Source organism: Geotrypetes seraphini, chromosome 6 (assembly GCF_902459505.1).
Source record: "Geotrypetes seraphini chromosome 6, aGeoSer1.1, whole genome shotgun sequence".
NCBI lineage: Eukaryota > Metazoa > Chordata > Amphibia > Gymnophiona > Dermophiidae > Geotrypetes > Geotrypetes seraphini.
Window position 1 is genome coordinate 135,018,557 of NC_047089.1, and position 17,438 is coordinate 135,035,994.

The window sequence follows — 17,438 nt, forward strand, 5'->3', positions numbered from 1 at the left end:
TTGCCCTGTGAATAGATCCCATGTGCCGATCCCATTTGGCCTTAAAATCAGGCACGCTGCTGGCCTCAATCACCTGTAGTGGAAGACTATTCCAGCGATCAACCACTCTTTCAGTGAAAAAGAATTTCCTGGTGTCACCTCGTAGTTTCCCGTCCCTGATTTTCAACGGATGCCCTCTTGTTGTCGTGGGACCCTTGAAAAAGAAGATACAGTGGTGCCTCGCCTAACGAACGCCTCGCACAGCGAACGCTGCGCACAACGAACTTCTTGTCTTGATTCGTACAACGGACTTCGTTTCACACAACGAAGTCGCCCGAGCTGCATCCTTCCGCGCAGGCACTGCACTTAACTGCCCTCTCTCACTTGTTTCCCCCGATTATCCAGCATCTAGCCCTCCCTCCCAAACACTTCCTGTTTCCAGCGTCAGAGGGGACGGGGTATCGAAGCGCGAGCGAGCTGCGGAAGTGGTGTTGGTGGTGGATGGCCTCAGGTATGAGTTAGGATGGTGGGGTGGGGAGGGGAGGCCTGAGAGCGAGCATGCGCGCACAGGGAGGAGACGGGGAGAGACGCGCTGGATTGGCAACGGTTGCTCTCTGTCGCCTCCCGGGTCCAGCGGCGTGACAGTTTTCAAACAGGCGACCACCAGCTTTAACGGCGCTGACTCCCGACTACAGCCTCCAACAGATGACTGCTTCCCATTGCATCCGGCCGCTGGCAGGTCTCGCGCGCAGCAGCCAATGGGTGCCAGCCACGAGTCGGCCAGCACCAGAGGGGGGAATCAGGAGAGACGAGCATCAGAGGGTGGAGGAGAGGCAAGGTAGAAGAAGAAAATCAGAGAGGAGGAGAGAAGCAGAGAGAGAGAGATTGGACAAAGAGGAGGGGATGGTGAAGGAGGAAGAGAACAGAAAAGGAAAGCATAGGAGGAGCATTAGAGAGGGAGAGGAGAAGACAGTTTGCCAGCCTGAGAAACTCCCTAACCCCTTATGCTGCTGCACAGGGAAATGGGGAAAAATGACAGACAGACAGTGGGAGGGAGGGAGAACAAATTATTTTTTTTTACATGTATTGTTATGGGAAAACGCGTTTCACATAACGAACTTTTCGCATAACAAACTTGCTCCTGGAACCAATTAAGTTCGTTGTGTGAGGCACCACTGTATCTTCCTCCGCCTCGATGCGGCCCGTAAGATACTTGAACGTCTCGATCATGTCCCCCCTCTCTCTGCGCTCCTCGAGCGAGTATAGCTGTAATTTGTCAAGCCGTTTTTCGTATGGTAGATCCTTGAGTCCCGAGACCATCCGGGTGGCCATTCTTTGCACCGACTCCAGTCTCAGCACATCCTTGCGATAATGCGGCCTCCAGAATTGCACACAGTATTCCAGGTGGGGCCTCACCATGGATCTATACAATGGCATAATGACTTCCGCCTTACGACTGACGAAACCCCTTCGTATGCAGCCCATGATTTGTCTTGCCTTGGACGAAGCCTGCTCCACTTGATTGGCAGACTTCATGTCCTCACTGACGATTACCCCCAAGTCTCGTTCTGCTACCGTTTTTGCTAGGATCTCGCCATTAAGGGTATAAGACTTGCATGGATTCTGGCTGCCCAGGTGCATAACTTTGCATTTTTTGGCATTGAAGTTGAGTTGCCATGTCCTAGACCATCGCTCCAGTAGGAGTAGGTCGTGCATCATGTTGTCGGGCACTGAATCTTCGTCTGTTGTGCATTTGCCCACTACATTACTCAGTTTGGCGTCATCGGCGAATAATGTTATTTTACCTCGAAGCCCTTCTGCCAAGTCTCTTATAAAGATGTTGAATAGGATTGGGCCCAAGACTGAGCCCTGTGGTACTCCACTAATCACCTCCGTCATTTCGGAGGGGGTGCCGTTCACCACCACCCTTTGGAGCCTACCTCCAAGCCAGCTCCCAACCCATTTCGTCAATGTGTCACCTAATCCTATAGAACTCATCTTGCTCAGTAACCTGCGGTGTTATACGCTATCGAATGCTTTGCTAAAGTCCAGGTACACGATGTCCAGGGACTCCCCAATATCTAGCTTCCCCGTTACCCAGTCAAAGAAGCTGATCAGGTTGGATTGGCAGGATCTCCCCTTAGTAAATCCATGTTGTCGGGGATCCCGTAGATTCTCCTCATCCAGGATCTTATCTAATTGGTGTTTGATTAGAGTTTCCATTAGTTTGCTCACTATCAATGTTAGACTCACTGGTCTGTAGTTTTCTGTCTCCATCTTTGAGCCTTTCTTGTGGAGTGGAATGATGTTAGCCGTCCTCCAGTCCAACGGGACGCTGCCTGTACTAAGGGAGAGGTTGAAGAGCGCGGACAGTGGCTCCGCCAAGACATCACTCAGCTCCCTAAGCACCCTGGGGTGCAGGTTGTCCGGCCCCATTGCTTTGTTAACCTTGAGCTTTGACAGCTCACCGTAGACACTGCTGGGCGTAAACTCAAAGTTACTAAACGGGTCAACTGAGCCAACCCTTGTCTGTAGCTGAGGGCCGAGCCCTGGCGCTTCTCGGGTGAAGACTGAGCAGAAGTATTCATTTAATAGTTGGGCTTTTTCCGAATCCTTTTCCACATAGTCTCCATCTGGTTTCCTAAGACATACAATCCCGCCTGAGTTTTTTCTTCTATCACTGATATACCTGAAGAAGGATTTATCTCCCTTCTGGATGTTCTTTGCTAGAGACTCCTCCATGAGGAATTTAGCCTCCCTGACTGCTGTTTTGACGGCTTTTGATTTGGCCAGGTAGTCTGCTCTAGAGTCCTGCTTCCCTGATTGTTTGTAAGAGATGAATGCTTTTTTCTTCTCCTTGATCAGGTCTGAGATCTCCGCAGTAAACCACTGTGGCTTATTGTTCCTTCGCCGTTTACTTACTGATTTTACATAGCGGTTTGTTGCTTCTTGTATGGTTGCTTTCAAAGTCGACCACATGTCTTCCACGTTATCGGTTTCTTCTTGGCTTTGTAGCGCCTGGTGAACGAAGTCTCCCATTTCTTTGAAATTTGTGTCCTTGAATTTGAGGACTTTGGTTAGTGTAGTAGATTTAGTGAAACCTTTCCTGATATTGAACCATACCATGTTGTGGTCACTGGAGGCCAATGTGTCGCCCACCGAGACCTCTGTGACACTTTCTCCATTGGTAAGTATCAGGTCCAGTATTGCCTGATCCCTTGTCGGTTCCAACACCAGTTGCCTGAGGCTTGCTCCTTTCATAGAGTTTAATAGCCTCCTGCTGCTGCCGGAAGCAAAGGTAAGTGTAACCCAATCCACATCAGGCATGTTGAAGTCACCTAGCAATACTGTGTCCCCACGCAAGGTGATATTTTCTATATCTTCGATTATTTCCATATCCAGGTCATCCTGTTGTCTTGGGGGTCTGTAAATTACGCCAAGATACAAGCATTTGTCCTTCCCTCTGGCCAAATTAACCCAAAGGGATTCCCCAGTATACTGGACATCTGAGATTCTCGTGACCTTAATGTCATCTTTAGTATATAATGCTACACCCCCTCCCTTCCTACCCTCTCTGTCCCGGCGAAGCAAGTTGTAACCCGGTATGACCATGTCCCACCCGTGGGAGTCTGTGAGCCAGGTTTCGGATATCGCCACCACATCCAGGTCGGCATTCCTTATTTCTGTTTCCAATTCCAGGATCTTGTTTCCTAAACTGTGTGCATTGACGTACATAGCCCTCCATGTTATATTTTTGTTATGTCTCAGTGGGGATATTCCTGTTTGAGCTATTTGAACACCTTTAGCATTGTTTGTGTTATTTGTGCTTTCCTGAGGCTCAGAACCACAATGTGTACTCCCCATATACCCAGAACTACAGTGTGTACTCCCCCTAGACCCGGAATTACAATGTGACCCATAAATATGATGTGACCCTACTCCCGACTCAAAAGTGTGTGCACTCACCCCTGACCCAGAATTTCGGTGTCTACTTTCCTCAGCCTCATAAATGTATTGGCATTTTAGTTCACCTGGTATGTTGTTTGTGCCTGTACCCTCCCCCGACTTACCTAGTTTAAAGCCCTGTGGAGTAGGCGGGCTAGGCGGTGTCCAAGGACATTTTTCCCTCTTCTGGTTAGGTGTAGCCCGTCGTGTCCCTGTAGTCCTTGCAATGCTTCTCCATGGTGCAGAAACCCGAAGTTCATCTCCTTGCACCATCCTCGCAGCCAGTCGTTCGCCCTTTGTATTCGATCCTCTCTGGCTCTACCCTTGCCCCTCACTGGGAGAATCGAGGAGAAGACCACCTGCGCATCCATCCTCCTCAGCTTCTCCCCCAGGGCCAGTCTTCGGGTATGCTGTCCGGGATGCTCCTTGCGGTGTCGTTGGTTCCGACGTGGATTAGAACCATGGGGAAGTGGTCTCGGGGCTTGATGAATCTGTCAATGCAAGCAGTGACATCCCGGATCCTGGCCCCTGGCAAACAGCAGACCTCTCTTGATTGTAGGTCTGGTCTGCAGATTGGTCCCTCAGTGCCCCTCAGCAGCGAATCTCCGATGACCACCACTCTGCGCTTCTTAGGGGTGGGCTGTACTGTTGATTCCGGAGTTGGAACCGTCTGCTGAACAACTACTTGTAGCTCTTTCTCCGGACCTTCCTGTAGCAGCTGATATCTATTCCTCAGGGCGATATGAGGTGTCGATGTTGAGCTGTCCTGTATGGGGGAAAAAGAGACAGAGTTAGGTCCTCTGCATTTTCTTGTGGAGGAAGTCACCAACTGCCAGGAGTCAGCGTCTCCAACCACTTCCTGCATTCCGGTAGTTTGTCTCAAGGTGGCCGTTTTGGATGCTATGGGTGTTCCCAGGGTGGTCTTGTCAGGTTCCTGTTCAGCGATCTGAGACAGCTCCTGGATGACTCCATCGATGAAGGTCTCGTCGTCTCGGATGCTCCTTAAGCGCTGAACCTCCTCTCTCAGGCTCTTTAGCTCCATCAAAAGGCTTTCGTCCGGTTGAACCATTACTTCTGTCTGCGTTGAGACTGTAGACATCTTTGAGGGGATGGCCTCGGTCTGTACAGAGACCTCTGCCCTCCGTCCTGGTTCTCCTTCCAGGTCGTAATCAGAAAACATTTTTATAGAATAACAATGACTGGAAGGTAAACTCTTTACCCAAGGGAGGTTTTGTAGCCTTCCTTTCAGAGTTTCACATCTCTGAGTAATTTTATACAATATTTCTTGATCACCCTTCAAAGGCTTGTCTTATTTACATGGTCAGTTATATGTCTTTTGGATTTTGACTCTTTCTGACCTAGTGTTTGTTGAATAATATCCCTGAACATAATTCACTAATACCAGAGCCAGTAGAGCCTGTTCAATTGTCGATTAAAGTTAAATTGAAAAAAAAAAAAGTCTTCAGGCAGTGCAGGTCTGAAGGGAAGCCTTCAATTGAGGTAAATTGACTTTAATAGAGTCATCTGGTCCGTTCCTCTACATCATACATGCATTTCATCATACAAGCATTTTAGGAAGCTCCTGAAAACTCACTTCTTCCCTAAACCCTTATTGACCCAAGTCTAGACACTTTCACTCATCATCTTACCACTAACCTCAATTTTTTGTTTATTGTTTTTTATGCGTTTGTAAAACTATATTATTCTAATTTGTTAAAAATTAATGTTTTTTATACCTGTACACCGCCTTGAACCGAAAGGGTTATGTTATGTTAATTGCTAACCGGCACTTTATTTTTCTCTTAGTAGCGATTTTAACAATGAATACTTTTAAAGGGAAAAAGTGCTCATTGTGTTCTCCATGCGAGGTCAATGAGGCTGGCGTGTGCATGAGTTCACTGGCCGCCACGAAGATAAACCCTTACTGACTTCGGGTGCCAGCAAGCAGGATTCCCCTTCACGCGTGCACCGCAAGTTGGCAGTAGGCAGTGGGGAAGCTCGGGTTTTCAGGAGGGTGGTGGTTTTGTCTTCGCATCCACCCCCATTTGGCCCCCCCTCTTTTCTGGTTCTGAGCCAGTCTACCCATCCCCCCCAGTCTGCGGCCGAGGGTCTTGTGGGGCGAAGATCTTTTGTTTGGGGATGCAGATACACCTGATGAGGACTTGGACCCCTTGGTGGATCCCCAAGATCCTCTCGTGGGGATGGATGCTGCTAGCCGATGTTTTGCTGAGCCACCAGCTGGTGAGCATACATCAGTGGTGCGCATTTTTCAGTGGGAAGAACTCCAGGAACTTATTCTTCAGGTTTTGTTGGTTTTACACTTTGAGGAGGATGCAAAGGAGCCCCTGTGTGTGGTGGATCCCCTGCTTCTGGGAATCTGCTCAGCCTCCTGCTCTTTTCCTATGCATCAGGATATTCGGGATATAGTGCTCGCGCAGTGGAAGGCGCCGGAAATGCCTTTTCATTTTGCACGATCCATAACTCGTCTGTATCCCATCCCGGAGACGTATAGGGATACCTTGAAGTCTCCTGTGGTGTGGTGGATGTGGTGGTCTCAGCCATCACGCCATTGGCATATGGTGCCGGTTGAGGGTGGCTCGGCCTTACGGGGCTCTGAGGATCATAGGATAGAGTCTCTTCTTAAGCAGAGTTTTGACATTGTTGCCCTGGTGGTCCAGGCGGCGATGTGTGGTGGTCTGGTGATTTGGGCTTGATTTTGGTGGTCTGAGCGTGCTCTTGAGCGGGAGTCTGATGACTGGTCCTTGGTGGATTGGGAGATTGCTAAGATTGAGCTGGGTGCTTCTTATCTCTCTGATGCCATGTATGATCTGCTGCAGGCTTTGGCCATGGCTCTTGGATGCTCAAGGGCGGAAAAGTATCTGGTGGCCTTGTCTGCAGCCCACGTGGTAGGCGTCTACAACGTTCAGGTAGACTTTCAGAGTCGACAGTTTCTGGCCCGGGAGATTGGTCCCTGTCCAGGCTAGTGTTCGAGTCTATAGTCCGGTGGTGGGGCCGTCCATCTTTTGATCTGATGGTGTTAGCCAAGATCCAGAAGGCAAACAGATTCTTCAGCTGCTGCAGAGAGGTCAGCAGCGAAGGGTTGGATGCCTTGGTACAGCCTTGGCCTGAGGGTGAACTTCTTTATATCTTTCCCCCATGGTCCATGATAGGGCGCGTTCTGCACCGGGTGGCCCAGAAGATCATGGTACACAGGCCTGGTATGGTTGAGCATGGAGAGGGGTCTGCGACTCCCCTGCCATCAGCGGCTGTTCATGCAGGGACCCATAGTGCTACAGGATCCAGACTGCTTTGGTGCTTGAGTGCGCGGCATTGACAACCAGGGGCTATTCATTTGCGGTCATCGCTACACTCCTTCACAGCAAGCAGAAATTCACCGTGTCGTCCTACGCGAAAGCCTGTAGGGGCTTTCAGGCTTGGTGTGAGGGGCCAGGTGGATTCCTCAGCCCCTTCGGTGACATATGTCTTAGACTTCCTGCAGGCTTGCATCAGGAAGGAGCTTCTGGATTCTTCACTCTGTGTTCAGATTGAGAGACTCTCGTGTTTGGGTTCTGCTGCCTTCAGGGGTTCCTTGGTGTCTTGCCTGAAGGCTTTCAGCTTCCTGCAGGGAGCGGGGAGGCTGAGGCCTCATTTGTGGTTATCTTGCCCAATGTGGAATTAAACTTAGTTCTCCACTCGCTGGCTCATCCTCCCTATGAACCTCCAGATCTGATCTCTCTGATAGATTGTACCATTAAGACTGTGTTTGTTGTAGCAGTCACTTCTGCTCGTAGTGTTTCAGAGCTTCTCAGCTTTTTCATGCTGGGATCCTTTTCTCCACATCACGGATACTGCGGTGCTCTTGAGGACCGTGCCTTCTTTTCTTCCGACAGTGGTTTCAGCATTCCATATCAATCTGGAGATTCGGTTGCCCGCCTTTATTCCTTCAGGCTCCAAGTCCATGTGTTTTACAGTCGCTGAACAAACGGTGTCTCCTTCTGGGATGCTTGGAGGCCACGAATGTCTTTTTAATCATCTGTTGTCCTGGCGGGTCCTGCCCAGCAGGGTAGGCTTGCTTCTAAGGCTACCATCTCTGGATGGATCCATACAGCAATTTCCGTTGCGTATGTGAAATATTTTCCTAAGCTGCTCCTCAGTCTGCTTCCTTTCATCCTCATTCCATGATGTCTTGATCCAAAGCTTCTTGTCTATAGAGAAAGTCCTGCCTCTTGTGAATTCATACCTCTGTACTTAAAATGTTTCCATTAGAATTTCTCCATGCTGTCTTTTCTCCAGGGTGTATATATTCAGATCATTCAAGGATGTCCACATATGCTTTATGAGATGACAGTTGACATTTTAATAGCCACCCTCTGGACTAACTTCATCTGACTTATATCCTATTCAAGGAATGGTCTCCAAACTTGATACTGTAATTGAGATCTCACCAGAGAATTATACAGAGGCAGTTCAGTTCCCTACTTGTCTTTCCTTCTGGTGTTTTCTTCTCCTGTATTATTTATTCTGGTGTTTGCTGTTTTTATTTAGTCACTATAAAATACAGCAGCTGTTCTCATCATTAGATTAGCAGTTTCAAAATGAATAAATTCCAGTTGAATATTAGACTGAATTTTTTTTTTTTTTTACTGATACAAGCAAGTAGGAATGGACCTGTGAGATAAACTGAAGGTGCCTCCAGGTTAGAACTGTAACTTTTTCCTTAGTGCACATTGTCCTAATAATGCATTTTACCAGGATAGTATGTTTGGGTAAGCAATGCTGCAAAGTTTAGCTAAATTTTGAACAAGACTCAATTCGTCCCTCCAGTCCATACAAGGGATCCAACCAGGTTTATCGGAAGTACTATTTTAACTCATTAATAGAAAATAGAAAACTATCATCTGTTTGGGACAGCTAGTATATTACAACTATGATGAAACAATCAAATCAGTTTGGGAGTCCTCATTTGTGTGACTGAAATTGCTTGCATATAAACGGTGTCTCTGTAGATCAGTGGTTCCCAAACCTGTCCTGGAGGACCCCCAGACCAATCGGGTTTTCAAGATAGCCCTAATGAATATGCATGACAGAGATTTGCATATAATGGAGATGCCAGGAATGTAGATCTGCTCCATGCATATTCATTAGGGCTATCTTGAAAACCCGACTGGCCTGGGGGTCATTCAGGACAGGTTTGGGAACCACTGCTGTAGATAGATGAATATATTGGTAACCTGTAGTTTGTTTTGTAGGGTGAGGAGGCGCCAGATCAGTCTTCTGGTAAAGCCAGTACTCACCAAATATTAAAATATACTAGTCTTTAAGCCCGTTACATTAACGGGTGCTAGAATAGATGTCTGTCTGTCTGTGTTTCTTTATCTCTCTCTCCTTGGCCGCTGTCTGTGTCCTTCTGTTCCCTCCCCCCGAACAAAGCTGTCTGCCCCCAGCACAGCCCTCCCCCCAAAGCAGCCCCCTTTCCCTTTCCCTGTCTCTCCATGGCCTTCTTCTGTCTTCCCCCCCAGAGCAAAGTTGTTTACCCTAAGCACACCCCTTCCCCCAAAGCAGCCCCCTTTCCCTCTCCCTGTCTCTCCATGGCCCCTTCGGTCTTCCCCCAAGAGCAAAACTGTCTGTCCCCAGCACACCTCCCCCCCAAAGCAGTCCCCTTTCCCTCTCCCTATCTCTCCATGGCCCCTTTTGTCTCCCCCCAGCACACCTCCCCCCAAAGCAGTCCCCTTTCCCTCTCCCTATCTCTCCACGGCCCCTTCTGTCTCCCCTCAACACACCCCTCCCCCCAAAGCAGCCCCCTTTCCCTCTCCCCCTGGCCCCCTGTATTGATCCCCCTGCTTACTCTCCCTCCATCCCGGTGTCTTCTGGCCTGCTCCTCTTCAAAGCAGGCTGCGATCGTGGTGGCCGGCCCCAGCGAACCTTGCAGGCCACTCCCCAACCCAGAAGCACGCTCCCTCCCGACGCGATCCCATGCGTCAGAGGGAACGTGCCACCGAGGCCGGAAAGTGGCCTGCGAGGCCCGCCAAAGCTGGCCATGATCACAGGCTGTCCCGAAGAGGAGGATCAGCAGCAGCAGCAGTGAGCGAGGGCGGGAGGTGTGTTGAGCTTGCTTCGGGTTGGTGAGTGAGGGCGGGAGGAGGGGAGTGGCCAGAGTGATCCCTGGCTGAGTTCTAAAATGGAACACGGCCACGGATCACACACCACAGCAGCAGGGATCACGCTTTTTTAAAAGCGCATGCGCAACTAACGTTTTATTATATAGGATAGGAGAAGTACCGTATTTTCACGCATATAACGCGCTCATTATACACGATTTTACAAACCGTGCATAACCTTGCGCGTTATACGCGTGAGCGCGTTTTACAACTTTTTTTTTACATAGTTCCCCCCGACGTCCGATTCCCCCCCCCCCCCCGCAGGACCGCTTGCACCCCCACTCCGAAGGACCGCTCGCCCGCACCGCAACCCCGAAGGACCGCTCGCACGCACTCGCACCCGCACCCCACCCTGAAGGACCGCTCACACCCCCACAGCCTCCCGACCCCCCCCCATCATGTAGAAGCTCCTACCGGTGTCCTGCTGCTTCCTCTTGGTGGTCCCGGCCCTTCTGTGAGCCCTGCGCCTGCGCTGCTTCCTCTTCCGGTGGTCCCGCCCTTACATCAGAGAAAGAGCGGGACCGCCGGAAGAGGAAGCAGCGCAGGGCTCACAGAAGGGCCAGGACCGCCAAGAGGAAACAGCAGGACACCGGTAGGAGCTTCTACATGATGGGGGGGGGGTCGGGAGGCTGTGGGGGTGTGAGCGGTCCTTCAGGGTGGGGGTGTGGGTGCGGGTGGGAGTGCATGCGAGCGGTCCTTTGAGGTGGGGGTGCGGGTGCGGGCGAGCGGTCCTTCGGGGTGGGGGTGCGAGCGGTCCTGCGGGGGGGGTGAATCGACATCAGGGGGGGCATCAGACTTTCAGGGTGGGGACAGGACTTCAAGGGGGAGAGGAGAGTCTGGGCGGGCGAAAGGAGAGTCGGGGTGGCCAGAGGAGAGTTGGGGCGGACGAAAGGAGAGTCGGGCGGCGACGGGAGAGTTGGGGCAGCATGAGTGGGATACGGGTGTGCGCGGTATACAAAAATTTTTTTACATATATTTTGGTTTACCGTGCGCTATACCTGTGTGCGCGTTTTACACGGGTGCGCGTTATCTACGTGAAAATACGGTATCTATGTACGTATGTACTGTTTTCAACAGTAGCCTATCCATGGCTCTGCAGATCACTAGGCACAGACTGAAAGTATGAAAAGTGTGGTGCCTGCCATATGTTTGGATGAACTTATGCCCATTATGGAACTACCTATAAGTTTGTCTAAAGTGTTAAGTACTCAGGGGTCAGGGTTGAGGAGGGATTTGCACTTATAGTCATACTTACTCGTTTTGAAAAGTGTGCATGTATACTTCCTTGCAAAATTATCAGCAGAAGCTAATAGGTATAAATGCTTTTAGGTAGTTTTCCTGGGAAAATATAACAGATACATGCATATTACCGTATTTTCACGTAGATAACGCGCACCCATGTAAAACGCGCACACGGGTATAGCGCGCGGAAAACACAAATTTATGTGCAGAAATTTTTATATACCGCGCACACCCGTATACCGCGCATGCTGGCCGACTCTCTTTTCGCCCGCCCCGACTCTCCTCTGGCCACCCCGACTCTCCTTTCGCCCGCCCCGACTCTTCTCTCCCCCTTGAAGTCCTGTCCCCACCCTGAAAGCCTGATGCCCCCCCCACGTCCGATTCACCCCCGCTGGACCGCTCGCACCCCCACCCCGAAGGACCGCTCACACGCGCTCCCACCCGCACCCGCACCCCCACCCTGAAGGACCGCTCGCACCCCCACAGCCTCCCGACCCCCCCCATCATGTAGAAGCTCCTACCGGTGTCCTGCTGCTTTCTCTTGGCGGTCCCGGCCCTTCCGTGAGCCCTGCGCCTGCGCTGCTTCCTCTTCCAGCGGTTCGCCCTTTCTCTAACGTCAATCCCTCTTGCCCCGCCGACTCCCCAACTCCCCGACATGATCGGGGCAAGAGGGAGCTCAAGCCCTCTTGCCCCAGCCAACCGCGGCACCCCCGACACGATTGGGGCAAAAGGGAGCTCAAGCCCTCTTGCCCCAGCCAACTGCGGCATCCCCGACACGATCGGGGCAAGAGGGAGCTCAAGCCCTCTTGCCCCCCGAAACGATCGGGGCAAAAGGGAGTCCAAGCCCTCTTGCCCCGCCAACTCCCCAACTCCCCGACACGATCGGGGCAAGAGGGAGCTCAAGACCTCTTGCCCCAGCCAACCGCGGCACCCCCGACACGATCGGGGCAAGAGGGAGCTCAAGCCCTCTTGCCCCCCCCCGACACGATCGGGGCAAAAGGGAGCCCAAGCCCTCTTGCCCCGCTGACTTCCCAACTCCCCGACAATATCGGGCCAGGAGGGAGCCCAAACCCTCCTGGCCACGGCGACCCCTACCCCCACCCCGCACTACATTACGGCAGGAGAGTTGGGGAGTCGGCGGGGCAAGAGGGCTTGGGCTCCCTTTTGCCCCGATCGTGTCGGGGGGCAAGAGGGCTTGAGCTCCCTCTTGCCCCGATCGTGTCGGGGGTACCGCGGTTGGCAGGGGCAAGAGGGCTTGAGCTCCCTCTTGCCCCGATCGTGTCGGGGAGTCGGCGGGGCAAGAGGGCTTGACGTTAGAGAAAGGGCGAACCGCTGGAAGAGGAAGTAGCAGGACACCGGTAGGAGCTTCTACATGATGGGGGGGGGTCGGGAGGCTGTGGGGGTGCGAGCGGTCCTTCAGGGTGGGGGTGCGGGTGGGAGTGCGTGCGAGCGGTCCTTCGGGTTGGGGGTGCGTCGGGGGGGGGAACTATGTAAAAAAATTTTTATATAGCGCGCTCACGCGTATACCGCACAAGGCTATGCACGGTTTGTAAAAACACGTATAACGCGCGCGTTATATGCGTGAAAATACGGTACTCTCAATTACAGACAGTTATAAATTATCCCCAATGGCCTCAAGTAATTAATTCTTACCTGCTTTAATAAATAATTGGACAGAGGTCAAGTGGGGCAGAAATTTTACTAATCTTTATACAATTATGTGAAGTACTCCTGATTTCCTCTTAAGAACAGAAAGCATTTGATGTGACATTTATGTAGTAACAGGAGAAAGCAAGAGGAGAGGAGAATTCTTCAAATCACAGTATTTTGCATTTAATTATAACTGATCTTGAAAGGATAGAAAATAAATTTACATACTGTTGCCTCACAGCTTCCCTCTGTTGGATTCATCCTAAGTAAATCTAAAATGTCAGTCGGTCAAAAAGAATCCGGAAAAGATTACAACTACAATTGCATTGAGCCTGGCATTGAGTAGTTGGCAAAAAACAATTTTAGTAACAGGAGGTTCTGTATGAATACTTGGGATTTTTAAATGAGATATTTCTTAAAGCAGGGGTGCCCACACTTTTTCGGCTTATGAGCTACTTTTAAAATGACCAAGTCAAAATGATCTATCAACAATAGAATTTTTAAAAACAAAGCACACTGTACGTAGAGAAAATGTCAATTATCATTTATATTCCAGGGTTTTTTCAAAGAGGTCAAAGCAGATGACTTTATGCAATGTCACCTCAGTAACAACTATACAAAAATAAGACAAATATACCCCCTCCCTTTTTACTAAACTGCGATAGCATGTTTTAGTGCAGGGAGCTGTGCTGAAATGCCCCGTGCTGCTCTTGACGCTCATAGGCTCCCTGCGCTAAAAAACGCTATTGCGGTTAGTAAAAGAGGTCCATAGTGCAAAATATAGATAGTAGATATAAATTCTTAAAATGGACACATTTTGATCACTAAATTGAAAATAAAATCATTTTTCCTTCCTTTGTTGTCTGGTGATTTCATGAGTCTCTGGTTGCACTTTCTTCTTCTGACTCTGCATCCAATATTTTTCCCTTCTTTCAGCCTCCTGTATGCTTCCTCTCCTCCAGACCTCATTCCCTCTCCCAACTTTATCTTCCTCTCTCCCTGCCCCCCTCCCCTTTCTTTCTTTCTCCCTGCCCTCTTCTGTCTTTCTGTCTCCCTGCCCCTTCTGTCTTTCTCTCTCCATGCCCTCTTTCTTTCTTTCTGTCTCTCGGTCCCCCCTTTCTTTCTTTCTGTCTCCCTGCCTGCCCCCATTCTTTCTTTGTCTTTATTTTTCCCCGCCCTCCCCCAAGCCACCGCCGCCACCATTGGGGAAACAGGCCCCCAAGCTGCCTGCCGCCGAGTTGTGAGCTCTCCCTTCTTCCCGACGCGATAAACAGAAGCACCAGGCCGACCAGCTTTTCACCCAACGTCAATTCTGATGTCGGAGAGGAAGTTCCAGGCCAGCCAGGCAGCGATTGGCTAGCCCGGAACTTCCTCTCCGATGTCGAAATTGACGTCGGGGGAAGAGGGGAAAGCTGGTCGGCCCGGAGCTTCTGTTTACTGTATCAGGAACAGGTAGAATGTGAAGGCAACACAAGTTTATTACGGAGCCTAGGATAGTTGTTACTGAGGTGACATTGCATAAAGTCATCTGCCTTGACCCAGGATGGGCTCTGCGGTCGATGTGCATTGCCTTTATGATCTTCTGGCCGATTGTGATCGACCTTTTGGGCATCCCTGTCTTAAAGCTTGTGAGAACATGGCCAGCATTTTAAGAACATTGAGAAAGCACATGGTTATCCAGTTCCAAGTCCTACAATGTATCAGCTTCTTATCTTTAATCAGGATAGCACTGGTTTTCGTTACTTTCTTTTTTATCCAGCTTGTTTGTGATCTGCACCCCTGTTATTGGACTCAGTAAATAGCAATAGCACTAAAAAATTTAATATTATAGCTCTTTGATATAATGTTTGAGTATTTGCTGAGCTTTTAATAGTCTATCACCTTTTAGCATCTTATTGAGATACAGAAGAACAATATGCAAGTTACATCCAACTTAGGCACTTTGAAAGACAGCCAACCTTATGAATTTGAAGAAGACAGAAAGAATCAGCAGGAAAACTTGAAAGAATTTCTTGACAAACAGGTGGGTTTTCTCAATATTTCATTTACAAACTGTTTTAATAAATGATAATGATAAATTCTAGCCAAAGCTTAATTGGTATAAAACTTAAGTGCGTAACATCACATCAGAACAACACACAGGTACAAAACAAGAAAAGGGAGACTTTTGTATGATGCTAGCATAACATCGCCTAGTCATATATTAAGACTTACAGACTCTAAAATTCCTCAACTCTCAAGAACCCCACCACAAATCTAGATAGTTATCATAAATGGGGTAACTCCTTGCCTTAATTAACCATCTCATCTATTCTGTATTCCCATTAACTGACTAACTAACCCTCACTCACATCTAGTTCCAATAATTCATACCATCTCTAGTCTACTATTGCAACCCTTCCCAACCCTTTTGCTAATCCCTTCTTCACAAGAGTCTCCCTCAACCAGTCCAATCTCCTTCTACCATTCTTTAAACTTCTCTGGTTATAGCACTTTTGTATTTATTGGGAACTTGTTTTACCACCTTAACTGACCAAGTAGGACAAAGCAATTTTATAGGCTAAAGCACTTAATAGAAAGGAACTACACAGTCTCAGATAATAAAGCCAGCATTCAACCAACAAAAAGAAAGACAGTTTTACAAGGCAGTCACTCAATTCTACCTGGCTCCAGTCCAATCAATTACCATAAGTGTCCTGAAAGAGCCAGGTTTTTAATGGCTATTTTAATTTTTTTGGAAGATAGTTCAGCACAAATTACAATTGGGCCATAAATTAAAAGGCACCGTGTTTAGTGGTTTCCAGTGATGGTGGTATCCTAATAATATTTATTTTTCATCCTGCCATATCACTCCAAATGATTGGTTTGTGTCCCTTCCTGACCAACAGATGATATCATCAGTATAATGAATAGTGTAGACTGCCGACTGCCGACACTCAGTATTTTTCTACCTCAAGCAGATTGTGCAGTTTGGGCTGATGCAGTAGGTTGTCCTGGCTCCCCATAGCACAGGCTATATGACTGCCCGCAATCCTGGCCATGGGTTTGAAGACAAAGATCAAAGATTTTGGCATGCTAGATGTTAGGAGAATTCTTGCAACAAATGATTTTCATCTCACAGATCATGGTAAAGGGGATGTAACTTCTCTCATATGAGTAAAGGCTAAAGAGGTTATGGCTCTTCATCTTGGAAAAGAAATAGCTGAGAGGGGATATGATTGAGGTCTACAAAATTCTGAGTGGTGTAGAATGGGTAAAATTAAATCGATTTCAAAATTACAAAGACTAGGGTTACACTATTCCCCCCTCCCCCTCACTTTTATCAAGCTGCTGCTGAGCAGTGCAAGCTAAATGTCGAGCCGCCAATAGGATTAGAATGGGCTGCTTGGCATTTAGATTGTGTTGCTTGGCAATATGTCTTGATAAAAGGGGGGATATATGAGGTTACATGGAGAAAGTATTTTTTTCACTCAATAAGAACTTAAGAATAGCCTTACTGGGTCAGGCCAAAGGTCCATCAAGCTCAGTAACCCGTTCTCACAGTTGCCAATCCAGCTCACTAGTACCTGGCCAAAACCCAAGGAGTAGCAACATTCCGTGCTACCGATCTAGGGCGAGCACTGTCTTTCCCTGTCTTTCTCAATAACAGACTGGACTTTTCCTCCAGGATTTTGTCCAAACCCTTCTTAAAACCAGCTATGCAATCCGCTCTTATCGCAACCTCTGGCAAGTCATTCCAGAGCTTAACTATATTCTCTGACTGAAAAAATGTTTCTTCCTATTGGTTATTTATTTATTAGAATTTCAATTTTTCATGATCACAACAATCATTTGGAAAATATAGTATCAACAGATTAAGAAGCAAAAAAGGAAAAATATAAAATAAGGCAATACAGTTTATCTTAGCTTTGTTAATACTGTTAACTAGTCCACTATCTTGAAGGGAGGTAGCACAAGAATATAACGGAGAAAATTGTTTTCAATAATTATTAAAGGAAAAAAGATAATCTGTCCTGAAGTAGGCCTGGTTTTCCAATTACTAACATCATTCTTGTATGTTAATAGGTGTACTAGCCGAAATCACCTCTTTACTCAAAATAAACCTGGAAAGCTTGAAGATTAACCAAACATTTATAGGGAAGTCTAAGGCAGGGCTTTGGAGTCAGAGTCGGAGACAATTTGGGGTACTGGAGTTGGAGTCGTGGGTATCAGGAACTGAGAGTCTGAGTCTAAGGACAAATGTTGCACCCAGTTTTAAGACCTGAGGTCGTAATAATAGAAATTGCTTCCTCTTTTTCTGTGTAATTCTGGATACATCTGGGTACATTCTGATTTTATAACTCATAAACAATTTATCTTTATGTTTAAAGAACATTCTTAATAACCATTCTCTATCTGAGTCTAGCGCTAATTGAACAAACCACATAGCAGTTAAAACTGGTTCTATATCTGATCTTTCTAATA

The 17,438-nt window shown here is 48.4% G+C and overlaps 2 protein-coding genes across 14 annotated transcripts in view; one reads left to right on the forward strand and one right to left on the reverse strand.

Moving 5' to 3' along the window:
- The window catches only part of DZIP1 (DAZ interacting zinc finger protein 1), a 585,021-nt gene that overhangs the window by 130,605 nt on the left and 436,978 nt on the right, over positions 1 to 17,438 (forward strand). For all 4 annotated transcript variants that reach the window (XM_033947541.1, XM_033947543.1, XM_033947540.1 and 1 more), the window contains exon 6: positions 14,863 to 14,997. In XM_033947541.1, coding sequence (XP_033803432.1) covers positions 14,863 to 14,997 — 135 coding nt within the window. The remainder of the gene's footprint in view (positions 1 to 14,862; positions 14,998 to 17,438) is intronic.
- The window catches only part of LOC117361931 (dnaJ homolog subfamily C member 3-like), a 150,556-nt gene that overhangs the window by 91,518 nt on the left and 41,600 nt on the right, over positions 1 to 17,438 (reverse strand). The window lies entirely within an intron of this gene.